The sequence below is a fragment of the Hyla sarda genome, chromosome 9 (genome assembly GCF_029499605.1).
Source record: "Hyla sarda isolate aHylSar1 chromosome 9, aHylSar1.hap1, whole genome shotgun sequence".
Lineage (NCBI taxonomy): Eukaryota > Metazoa > Chordata > Amphibia > Anura > Hylidae > Hyla > Hyla sarda.
This window is the reverse complement of record NC_079197.1, coordinates 177,279,967-177,293,523: the sequence shown is the minus strand read 5'-3', so window position 1 is coordinate 177,293,523 and position 13,557 is coordinate 177,279,967. Positions and strand designations below refer to the sequence as shown.

The window sequence follows — 13,557 nt, the reverse complement described above, 5'->3', positions numbered from 1 at the left end:
AGAAAATCACTAGAGCAAACCTCTCCTGCTCCGGACAGTTCCTGACATGGACAGAGGTGTCAGCAGAGAGCACTGTGGTCAGACTGGAAAAAACTACACAATTTCCTGTGGAGCATACAGCAGCTGATAAGTACTGGAAGGATTAAGATTTTTTTTTATATAGAAGTAATTGACAAATCGGTTTTAACTTTCTGGCACCAGTTGATTTTGAAAAAAAAAAAAAAGAAAAGGAATAAAAATTGTATTCCACCGGAGTACCCCTTTAAGCACTACTGGTGTCGGTCATGTGACTGATCTGTCACAGCTCAAACCCAGATGGAATAAAACAGTGTTTTCCAAACAATGCAACTCCAGCTGTTGCAAAACTACAATTTCCAGCATGCCCGGACAGCCGTTGGCTGTCCGGGCATGCTGGAAATTGTAGTTTTGCAACAGCTGGAGGCCCGCTGTTTGGAAAACACTGGATTCAAAGAATGTAACTCATGACACAGAGACCCCCCCATTGAGGAGATCCGACTGTGATGGCGGGCAATGATGGTAGAGTGCAGCAGACTCAGTAGGGGGCGCTGTCAGTTCAGCTCAAGGTGTCAACTCCAAGGAACATCAAGGTCTGAGGTAAAGAAGCACGTCGGGAAATGGTGCCTCATAGCAGTCTGTACAGAAGGGGCTGAACTCATAGGGACAATATGAGATCTAGATAGGAATAGAATGAGGTCTGAGGTAATAAGTCAGCGCTGAGAGGTGAGGTCATATTATTACTCAGCTCTAGATGTCAGATTCCAGGATGAGAAGTCGGCTCTGAGGAAATATATAACAGCTGTGGGGTATGATGTCAGGATATGAAATTATAAATTGGGTGTAAATGCCGCTCTAATATATAATGTCATATATCGAGATAATAAGTCAGTTGTGAGATACATTCTGAGATAAGTCAGTTGTGAGATATCATATTCAGAGATAATAAGTCAGTTGTCAGATGTGATGTCATATTCAGAGATAATAAGTCAGTTGTCAGATGTGATGTCATATTCAGAGATAATAAGTCAGCTTTCAGATGTTATGTCATATTCTGAGATAATAAGTCAGTTGTGAGATATCATATTCTGAGATAATAAGTCAGTTGTCAGATGTGATGTCATATTCAGAGATAATAAGTCAGCTGTCAGATGTTATGTCATATTCTGAGATAATAAGTCAGTTGTCAGATGTGATGTCATATTCAGAGATAATAAGTCAGTTGTCAGATGTGATGTCATATTCAGAGATAATAAGTCAGCTTTCAGATGTTATGTCATATTCTGAGATAATAAGTCAGTTGTGAGATATCATATTCTGAGATAATAAGTCAGTTGTCAGATGTGATGTCATATTCAGAGATAATAAGTCAGCTGTCAGATGTTATGTCATATTCTGAGATAATAAGTCAGTTGTCAGATGTGATGTCATATTCTGAGACAATAAGTCAGCTGTCAGATGTTATGTCATATTCTGAGATAATAAGTCAGTTGTCAGATGTGATGTCATATTCTGAGACAATAAGTCAGCTGTCAGATGTTATGTCATATTCTGAGATAATAAGTCAGTTGTCAGATGTGATGTCATATTCAGAGATAATAAGTCAGCTGTCAGATGTGATGTAATATTCTGAGACATTGTCCCTCATTTACTAAGAAAATCGGGTTGTAAGTCTATGTTGCTTTTTTCCCTGGTATTTATTATTATTTCGCATCCTGTTTGTCGCACGTGGGTTTTGTTGGTTTTGGTTTCCAACTCCTCTGAGTTGTTGGAAAAAATCCACAACAATTCAACAAATTCGGGTTGGAAACCTTTATAAATACACGGGAAAGCTCAGAAATGTCGGGTAACGCCCCTTTTTCGGGTTTGGGAGAATCCACACCGGGTCCGTCGGGAAAAAATGTTGCATCGTGTTGCAGACTGGCGCACGATGTCTGCGACATGGCACAGACAAAGATGCACCAAAAAACCCCGACAAAACAAGTTGGGTTTAGAATAGTAAATGAGGGCCAATAAGTCAGCCGTCAGATGTGATGTCATATTCTGAGATAATAAGTCAGTCGTCAGATGTGAGGTCATATTCTGAGACAATAAGTCAGTTGTCAGATGTGATGTCATATTCTAAGATAATAAGTCAGCCGTCAGATGTGATGTCATATTCTGAGATAGTAAGTCAGTCGTCAGATGTGATGTCATATTCTGAGACAATAAGTCAGTTGTCAGATGTGATGTCATATTCTGAGATAATAAGTCAGTTGTCAGATGTGATGTCATATTCTGAGATAGTAAGTCAGTCGTCAGATGTGATGTCATATTCTGAGACAATAAGTCAGTTGTCAGATGTGATGTCATATTCTGAGACAATAAGTCAGCCGTCAGATGTGATGTCATATTCTGAGATAGTAAGTCAGCTGTCAGATGTGATGTCATATTCTGAGACAATAAGTCAGCCATCAGATGTGATGTCATATTCTGAGACAATAAGTCAGCCGTCAGATGTGATGTCATATTCTGAGACAATAAGTCAGCCATCAGATGTGATGTTATGTTCTGAGACAATAAGTCAGCTGTCAGATGTGATGTCATATTCTGAGACAAAAAGTCAGTCGTCAGATGTGATGTCATATTCTGAGACAATAAGTCAGTTGTCAGATGTGATGTCATATTCTGAGATAGTAAGTCAGTTGTCAGATGTGATGTCATATTCTGAGATAATAAGTCCGCCATCAGATGTGATGTCATATTCTGAGATAGTAAGTCAGTTGTCAGATGTGATGTCATATTCTGAGATAATAAGTCCGCCGTCAGATGTGATGTCATATTCTGAGATAATAAGTCAGTTGTCAGATATGAGGTCATATTCTGAGACAATAAGTCAGTTGTCAGATGTGATGTCATATTCTGAGATAATAAGTCAGCCGTCAGATGTGATGTCATATTCTGGGAAAATAAGTCAGCTGTCAGATGTGATGTCATATTCTGAGACAAAAAGTCGGTCGTCAGATGTGATGTCATATTCTGAGATAGTAAGTCAGTTGTCAGATGTGATGTCATATTCTGAGATAATAAGTCAGTCGTCAGATGTGATGTCATATTCTGAGATAATAAGTCAGTTGTCAGATGTGATGTCATATTCTGAGATAATAAGTCAGTCGTCAGATGTGATGTCATATTCTGAGACAATGGCCCTCATTTACTTAGAAAATCGGGTTGTAAGTCTATCTTGCTTTCTTACCCGACTGCTTTTTTCCCTGGTATTTATTATTATGTCGCATCCTGTTTGTCGCACGTGGGTTTTGTTGGTTTTGGTTTCCAACTCCTCTGAGCTGTCGTGAAAAAATCCACAACAATTCAACAAATTCGGGTTGGAAACCTTTATAAATACGTGGGAAAGCTCAGAAATGTCGGGTTACGCCCCTTTTTCAGGTTTGGGAGAATCCACATCGGGTCCGTCGGGAAAAAATGTTGCATCGTGTTGCAGACTGGCGCACGATGTCTGCGACATGGCGCAGACAAAGATGCGACAAAATAAAAACCTGACAAAACAAGTCAGGTTTAGAATAGTAAATGAGGGCCAATAAGTCAGCCGTCAGATGTGATGTCATATTCTGAGATAATAAGTCAGCTCTGAGATAAAAAGTGAGCTCTGAGATAATAAGTCAGCTCTGAGATAATAAGTCAGCTCTGAGATAATAAGTCAGATCTGAGATAATAAGTCAGATCTGAGATAATAAGTAATCTCTAAGATAAAAAGTCAGCTCTGAGATAAAAAGTCAGCTCTGAGATAATAAGTGATCTCTAAGTTAAAGTCAGCTCTGAGCTAATAAGTCAGCTCTGAGCTAATAAGTCAGCTCTGAGCTAATAAGTCAGCTTTGAGCTAATAAGTCAGCTCTGAGATAATAAGTAATCTCTGAGATAATAAGTCGGCTCTGAGATAATAAGTGAGCTCTGAGGTAATAAGTCAGATATTGGATTTGATGTCTTATAATAAGTCAGTTCTGATATATGACGTCATGTTGTGAGGTCTGAAGTCCCCTCTGAGATAATAAGTGAGCTCTGAGGTAATAAGTAAGCTCTGAGGTAATAAGTGAGCTCTGAGGTAATAAGTGAGCTCTGAGGTAATAAGTCAGGTCTGAGATAATAAGTCAGGTCTGAGATAATAAGTCAGCTCTGAGATAATAAGTCACCTCTGAGATAATAAGTCAGCTCTGAGATAATAAGTCACCTCTGAGATAATAAGTCAGCTCTGAGATAAAAAGTCAGCTCTGAGATAATAAGTGATCTCTAAGTTAAAGTCAGCTCTGAGCTAATAAGTCAGCTCTGAGATAATAAGTCACCTCTGAGATAATAAGTCAGCTCTGAGCTAATAAGTCAGCTCTGAGATAATAAGTCAGGTCTGAGATAATAAGTCAGGTCAGATAAGTCAGCTCTGAGATAATAAGTCAGCTTTGAGATAATAAGTCAGCTCTGAGATAATAAGTCAGCTCTGAGATCAAAAGTAATCTCTAAGATAATAAGTCAGCTCTGAGCTAATAAGTCAGCTCTGAGATAATAAGTCAGCTCTGAGATAATAAGTAATCTCTAAGATAATAAATCAGCTCTGAGATAATAAGTCAGCTCTGAGATAATAAGTAATCTCTAAGATAATAAGTCAGCTCTGAGATAATAAGTTGGCTCTGAGATAATAAGTAATCTCTGAGATAATAAGTGAGCTCTGAGGTAATAAGTGAGCTCTGAGGTAATAAGTGAGCTCTGAGGTAATAAGTGAGCTCTGAGGTAATAAGTCAGCTCTGAGGTAATAAGTCAGCTCTGAGATAATAAGTCAGGTCTGAGATAATAAGTCACCTCTGAGATAATAAGTCAGCTCTGAGATAATAAGTCAGCTCTGAGGTAATAAGTCAGCTCTGAGATAATAAGTCAGCTCTGAGATAATAAGTCAGCTCTGAGATAATAAGTCAGCTCTGAGGTAATAAGTCAGCTCTGAGATAATAAGTCAGCTCTGAGATAATAAGTCAGCTCTCAGATAATAAGTCAGCTCTGAGGTAATAAGTCAGTTCTGAGACAATAAGTCAGCTCTGAGACAATAAGTCAGCTCTGAGACAAGTCAGATATTGGATTTGATGTCTTATAATAAGTCAGCTCTGAGGTAATAAGTCAGCTCTGAGGTAATAAGTCAGCTCTGAGACAATAAGTCAGCTCTGAGACAAGTCAGATATTGGATTTGATGTCTTATAATAAGTCAGCTCTGAGGTAATAAGTCAGCTCTGAGGTAATAAGTCAGCTCTGAGACAATAAGTCAGCTCTGAGACAAGTCAGATGTTGGATTTGATGTCTTATAATAAGTCAGTTCTGATATATGACGTCATGTTGTGAGATCTGAAGTCCCCTCTGAGGGGACAGTATTTTTGTGGGAGTTTTTCGTGATATCTTCCGCCCCGTCTGATACGATCACTACGCTCCGCGCTGAACTCTCTGTAATACTGAACGCTCCCCTTTCTTGGCTCCATATATTATTTAGCTGGGGCTGCGTGTTTGCAGCAGATGGAGTAGACGCGGGGCGGCTATTTATAGAAAGGCGATATGTTAAATGCGGCGAACGCTCGCCCTAATTAGCGCAGTCGCTCCTCGCTCGGAGAGGCCGCTGAGGTGACGCCATTGTGAACAGATGAGTGAATCGTCTGCTCTGACCGCACGGCCCCGGACTCGCGCGCTTCACACTCCGGCTGTGACAGACGCCGCTCACTCCCTGAACTCACACGTTTTGTGGTAACTATTTCCTTTATATCCCTTATTTTCTGTTTGTAGTTTTTATGGACTCACAATGTTTATGAACAGTGTTTCCCAACCAGGGTGCCTCCAGCTGTTGCAAAACTAAAGCTCCCAGCATGCCCGGACAGCCAACGGCTGTCCAGGCATGCTGGGAGTTGTAGTTTTGCAACAGCTGGAGGCACCTTGGTTGGAAAACAGTGTTTATGAAGAACGAGCTGCAGCGCAAGAGGAGCCCTCACTGCCCAAAAACAATACAAGGCATCACATCTTCTCTTATACGTGAGTCATATCCAGAGCTGCACTCACTATTCTGCTGTTCCATCATGTCTTATCCTCCAGTCACCTCCAAAGCAGTATTCACTATTGTACTGTTACACTATGTCTTATCCTTCAGTCACCTCCATAGCGGCACTTACTATTCTGCTGTTACATCATGTCTTATACTCCGGTCACCTCCAGAGCTGCACTTACTATTCTGCTGTTACATCATGTCTTATATTCCACTCACCTCCAAAGCTGCATTCACAACTCTGCTGTTACATCTTGTCTTATACTCTGGTCACCTCCAGAACTGCACTCACAATTCTGCTGTTACATTACGTCTTATACTCCGATCACCTCCAGAGCTGCACTCACTATTCTGCTGTTACATTACGTCTTATACTCCGATCACCTCCAGAGCTGCACTCACTATTCTGCTGATACATCATGTCTTATCCTCCAGTCACCTTCAAAGCTGCACTCACTATTCCAATGTTACATCATGTTTTATTCTCCAGTCACCTCCAGAGCTGCACTTACTATTCTGCTGTTACATCATGTCTTATATTCCACTCACCTCCAAAGCTGCATTCACAACTCTGCTGTTACATCTTGTCTTATACTCCAGTCACCTCCAGAGCTGCACTCACTATTCTGCTGTTACATCATGTATTATACTCTGGTCACCTCCAGAACTGCACTCACTATTCTGCTGTTACATTACGTCTTATACTCCGATCACCTCCAGAGCTGCACTCACTATTCTGCTGATACATCATGTCTTATCCTCCAGTCACCTTCAAAGCTGCACTCACTATTCCAATGTTACATCATGTTTTATTCTCCAGTCACCTCCAGAGCTGCACTCATTATTCTGCTGTTACATCATGTCTTATCCTCCAGTCACCTCCAGAGCTGCGCTCACTTTTCTGCTGTTACATCATGTGTTATTCTCCAGTCACCTCCAGAGCTGCACTCACTATTCTGCTGTTACATTATGTCTTATACTCCAGTCACCTCCAGAGCTGCACTCACTATTCTGCTGTTACATTATGTCTTATACTCTGGTCACCTCCAGAGCTGCACTCACTATTCTGCTGATACACCATGTCTTACCCTCCAGTCACCTCCAGAGCTGCACTTACTATTCTGCTGTTACATTATGTCTTATACTCCGGTCACCTCCAGAGCTGCACTCACTATTCTGCTGTTACATTATGTCTTATACTCTGGTCACCTCCAGAGCTGCACTTACTATTCTGCTGATACACCATGTCTTACCCTCCAGTCACCTCCAGAGCTGCACTCACTATTCTGCTGTTACATTATGTCTTATACTCTGGTCACCTCCAGAGCTGCACTCATTATTCTGCTGGTACATCATGTGTTATTCTCCAGTCACCTCCAGAGCTGCACTCACTATTCTGCTGTTACATTATGTCTTAAATTCCACTCACATCTACTGTTACAGCTGGCTTTATAATTCTGCACCATTATTTTATACATTATATACTACAATAAACCGTATTCTGCGCTCATATTGTACCGTGAGTCGGCGTCTTCTCTCTTCTCCGCACCCCGGTTGTTCTGCCTCTCTCATATTCTGTGCCCACTTCATGCCCCTCTCCTTCTACGAAAGTGTAATATTTGCCGCTCTCATGTTCCAGATAATAGCTGGGAGACTCGGAGCCTTTCATTACAGATTTACTGACGCCATATTTATTGATGTCATCGCACGGCACAATCCCAATGTCGTCCCTGCGGGGAGCAAAACCACAACATGATCAGAGGCCATTGACACAATACAGGAGGGGGAGCGGTGTATCCGAAAATCATAATGTACTTCATCACTATCATCCCCATCATCACTATCATCCCCATCATCACTATCATCCCCATCATCATATTATACATCATCACTATCATCCCCATCATCACTATCATCCCCATCATCACTATCATCCCCATCATCACTATCATCCCCATCATCACTATCATCATATTATACATCATCACTATCATCCCCATCATCACTATCATCCCCATCATCACTATCATCATATTATACATCATCACTATCATCCCCATCATCACTATCATCCCCATCATCACTATCATCCCCATCATCACTATCATCCCCATCATCACTATCATCCCCATCATCACTATCATCCCCATCATCATATTATACATCATCACTATCATCCCCATCATCACTATCATCCCCATCATCATATTATACATCATCACTATCATCCCCATCATCATATTATACATCATCACTATCATCCCCATCATCACTATCATCCCCATCATCACTATCATCATATTATACATCATCACTATCATCCCCATCATCACTATCATCCCCATCATCACTATCATCCCCATCATCACTATCATCCCCATCATCACTATCATCCCCATCATCACTATCATCCCCATCATCACTATCATCCCCATCATCATATTATACATCATCACTATCATCCCCATCATCACTATCATCCCCATCATCATATTATACATCATCACTATCATCCCCATCATCATATTATACATCATCACTATCATCCCCATCATCACTATCATCACTATCATCCGCATCATCCCCATCATCACTATCATCCCCATCATCACTATCATCCCCATCATCACTATCATCCCCATCATCATATTATACATCATCACTATCATCCCCATCATCACTATCATCACTATCATCCCCATCATCCCCATCATCACTATCATCCCCATCATCACTATCATCCCCATCATCACTATCATCCCCATCATCACTATCATCCCCATCATCACTATCATCCCCATCATCACTATCATCCCCATCATCACTATCATCCCCATCATCATATTATACATAATCACTATCATCCCCATCATCACTATCATCCCCATCATCATATTATAGATCATCACTATCATCCCCATCATCACTATCATCCCCATCATCACTATCATCCCCATCATCATATTATGCATCATCACTATCATCCCCATCATCACTATCATCCCCATCATCATGATGGAGAAGATGGAGAATCGACTAATCAGAAGTGGGAAACAGTTGAGCAAGGACCCTTCTGCTTACACTAATCTCTATGTGGGCTTCCAGTCACATTAGGGATTTCTTCAGCTTACACCCTACAATAGGATATTGTGCCGCAAACAGAAAGTAAAGCCTTCAAGTATTTACACCACAGTAAACGAACCTGTGTAGACCAGGGGTACACTGGGGCAAAACATCTTATCCCCTATCAACAGGATAGGGGGAATCCATGTCTGATCGCAGGGGTCCGACCGCTGGAAATCCCTGCAATCTCCTGCACAGCACCCCGGCTCTCAGCATGCACACAGTGACCTCCAAACCATGCACACAGTGACCTCCAATCCATGCACACAGTGACCTGCAAACCATGCACACAGTGACCTCCGATCCATGCACACAGTGACCTCCGATCCATGCACACAGTGACCTCCAATCCATGCACACAGTGACCCCCAAACCATGCACACAGTGACCTCCAAATCATGCACACAGTGACCTCCAATCCATACACACAGTGACCTCCAAACCATGCACACAGTGACCTCCGATCCATGCACACAGTGACCTCCAAACCATGCACACAGTGACCTCCAATCCATGCACACAGTGACCTCCAAACCATGCACACAGTGACCTCCAAACCATGCACACAGTGACCTCCGATCCATGCACACAATGACCTCCAAACCATGCACACAGTGACCTCCAAACCATGCACACAGTGATCTCCAATCCATGCACACAGTGACCTCCAATCCATGCACACAGTGACCTCCAATCCATGCACACAGTGACCTCCAATCCATGCACACAGTGACCTCCAATCCATGCTCACAGTGACCTCCAATCCATGCTCACAGTGACTTCCAATCCATGCTCACAGTGACCTCCAATCCATGCTCACAGTGACCTCCAATCCATGCTCACAGTGACCTCCAATCCATGCTCACAGTGACCTCCAATCCATGCTCACAGTGACCTCCAATCCATGCACACAGTGACCTCCAATCCATGCACACAGTGACCTCCAATCCATGCTCACGGTGACCTCCAATCCATGCACACGGTGACCTCCAATCCATGCACACAGTGACCTCCAATCCATGCACACAGTGACCTCCAATCCATGCTCACAGTGACCTCCAATCCATGCACACAGTGACCTCCAAACCATGCACATAGTGACCTCCAATCCATGCACACAGTGACCTCCAAACCGTGCACACAGTGACCTCCAAACCATGCACACAGTGACCTCCAAACCATGCACACAGTGATCTCCAATCCATGCACACAGTGACCTCCAATCCATGCTCACAGTGACCTCCAATCCATGCACACAGTGACCTCCAATCCATGCTCACAGTGACCTCCAATCCATGCTCACAGTGACCTCCAATCCATGCTCACAGTGACCTCCAATCCATGCTCACAGTGACCTCCAATCCATGCACACAGTGACCTCCAATCCATGCTCACAGTGACCTCCAATCCATGCTCACAGTGACCTCCAATCCATGCACACAGTGACCTCCAATCCATGCACACAGTGACCTCCAATCCATGCACACAGTGACCTCCAATCGATGCACACAGTGACCTCCAATCCATGCACACAGTGACCTCCAATCCATGCACACAGTGACCTCCAATCCATGCACACAGTGACCTCCAATCGATGCACACAGTGACCTCCAATCGATGCACACAGTGACCTCCAATCCATGCACACAGTGACCTCCAATCCATGCACACAGTGACCTCCGATCCATACACACAGTGACCTCCGATCCATGCACACAGTGACCTCCAATCCATGCACACAGTGACCTCCAATCCATGCTCACAGTGACCTCCAATCCATGCTCACAGTGACCTCCAATCCATGCTCACAGTGACCTCCAATCCATGCTCACAGTGACCTCCAATCCATGCACACAGTGACCTCCAATCCATGCTCACAGTGACCTCCAATCCATGCTCACAGTGACCTCCAATCCATGCACACAGTGACCTCCAATCCATGCACACAGTGACCTCCAATCCATGCACACAGTGACCTCCAATCGATGCACACAGTGACCTCCAATCCATGCACACAGTGACCTCCAATCCATGCACACAGTGACCTCCAATCCATGCACACAGTGACCTCCAATCCATGCACACAGTGACCTCCAATCCATGCACACAGTGACCTCCAATCCATGCACACAGTGACCTCCAATCCATGCACGAAGCTGTGGACGACACATCCCTCCATGCATCTCTATGGGAGAGCCGGAGATATACAACCCCAGGTCATATACACAGGTACAACCCCCGGTCATATACACAGGTAAAACCCCAGGTCATATACACAGGTACAACCCCAGACCATATACACAGGTAAAACCCCGATCATATACACAGGTACAACCCCAGACCATATACACAGGTACAACCCCAGAACGTATACACAAGTACAACCCTCGATCATATACACAGGTGCAACCCCAGACCATATACACAGGTAAAACCCCAGGTCATATACACAGGTACAACCCCAGACCATATACACAGGTAAAACCCCCGATCATATACACAGGTACAACCCCAGACCATATACAGAGGTACAACCCCAGAACATATACAGAGGTATAACCCCAGAACGTATACACAGCTCCAACCCTAGATCGTATACTCAAGTACAACCCTCGATCATATACACAGGTACAACCCCAGGTCATATACACAGGTACAACCCCAGGTCATATACACAGGTACAACCCCTGAACATATATAGAGGTACAACCCTAGATTGTATACACAAGTACAACCCCCGATCATATACACAGGTACAACCCCAGACCATACACACAGATATAGCAGCCGGCACAGCCTGACCCAAATCCTCAGTAAGTCCATACAAAGTATTATCTAGCTAAAAAATGTGAAGGAGGGGCACCCACCACTAACCTGCAGGAAGAAATTGGACTTGTATTACAGTTATTTAGGTACAATACACTGGAACGATCCGAGCTGACGCCCGAAGCAATAAGTGGTTACAGCTGTTTCCCATGTGAACCGCGTCAGACCGTACCTGCTGATCTTTGAGTCAGCAGATACACAGGTGGTGAATATACCATCTCAATTAAAGACAAAAACATACAAATGTGTGATATATATATATATATATATATATATGTATATATTTTATTTATTTATTTTTTTTTAAACCAGAAAAAATGCTGCACGCGATTGGTGCCAGCGCCGCGAACTTGATCAGAGTCCATCCAGATAACCAAAAAGCAATGGCTGAGCACTCCAGCTACGCTGTGCTGTGACATGAGTGAATAAATCTACAATTTTTGCTGACATTAGGAGCGCTCCGCTATTGCTTTTTGGTTAACTGTATACATCTTTAGTTGTCTTCTTCGTTACCTTGAGTCTTTATGACCCAGCGAGACTCTCAGCAAAGCTTTGTGTCTATGGGTAGCTTTCCTGAGACCTCTCAGCTCCAGTACTGTAAGCTGCAGTACCTTAAAGTCACCACTATGTGCCTTTCTCACGTGCTCTATTAGACGTGGAGTCCCTTTTCCAGGTACTATAGATCAGCAAACCTCACAAAGTGAGACACTACAACCCCAGACACTGCACCATGTGTAACCCGGTGTCAAGGACTTGTGCAAGACCCCCTACTGACTAAAGAGTTGCACAGGCTCACAGGGGGATTCCCCACATATTGCACCGAGGGACTTGCAACCCTAGCTAGCCAGAATTACCACTGTCTTCCACATTGTGGTCAACACAACAGGAGACTATAACCTGCCTAGGGTATCATCTGCTGATTAAAATCCACTCCTAAAGCCTCCCCGACGTTTTGCCGGCATACCGGCTTTGTCAAGGACTATAAGGCTAAGCTAAGCCTTGTAGCCCTTGACAAAGCCGGTACACCGGCAAAACATCGGGGAGACTATAGGAGTGTGTTTTAATCAGGAGGTTGTACCCTAGGCAGGCTATAGTGCTAATACATTGGCAACAGAGTAATTTTGGCAGGGAAAAGCCATATGGACACTGCAATGATAGCAATGATAGTCATTGATAAATCATTCCACTGGGGTTAAGCAACGTATTGTGGAGGCTGGTGAGAGCGGCATTCCCATATTAGCCGCCATACGGATATCCCTGTGATTTTAATTATTTTAATCAGGTACTAATTGTAGCTCCAAGGTGTTTAATAAAGACAACAACAAAAAACGTGGTCTCAAATGGCTGGAGGTGCTCAACCCCAAATGCAGTTGTGCATATATACTGGGGGAGCAGATCCTGCCCTTGTAGTCCGTTTATCTGGTGTAGGATTCTATTGTGGCACTTGTAGTCCACTGCAGGCATCCTCCATTGTATGCATTTTTATGCTGGGGATCGCCCCTAGCAACGGACTACAAGGGCAGGATCTGCTCCCC

General features: G+C 43.4%; 1 protein-coding gene across 2 annotated transcripts in view; it reads right to left on the bottom strand.

Annotated features, from left to right (window-relative positions):
* The window catches only part of LOC130291147 (connector enhancer of kinase suppressor of ras 2-like), a 563,764-nt gene that overhangs the window by 109,065 nt on the left and 441,142 nt on the right, over positions 1–13,557 (bottom strand). For both annotated transcript variants that reach the window (XM_056539606.1, XM_056539607.1), the window contains exon 11: positions 7,592–7,803. In XM_056539606.1, coding sequence (XP_056395581.1) covers positions 7,592–7,803 — 212 coding nt within the window. The remainder of the gene's footprint in view (positions 1–7,591; positions 7,804–13,557) is intronic.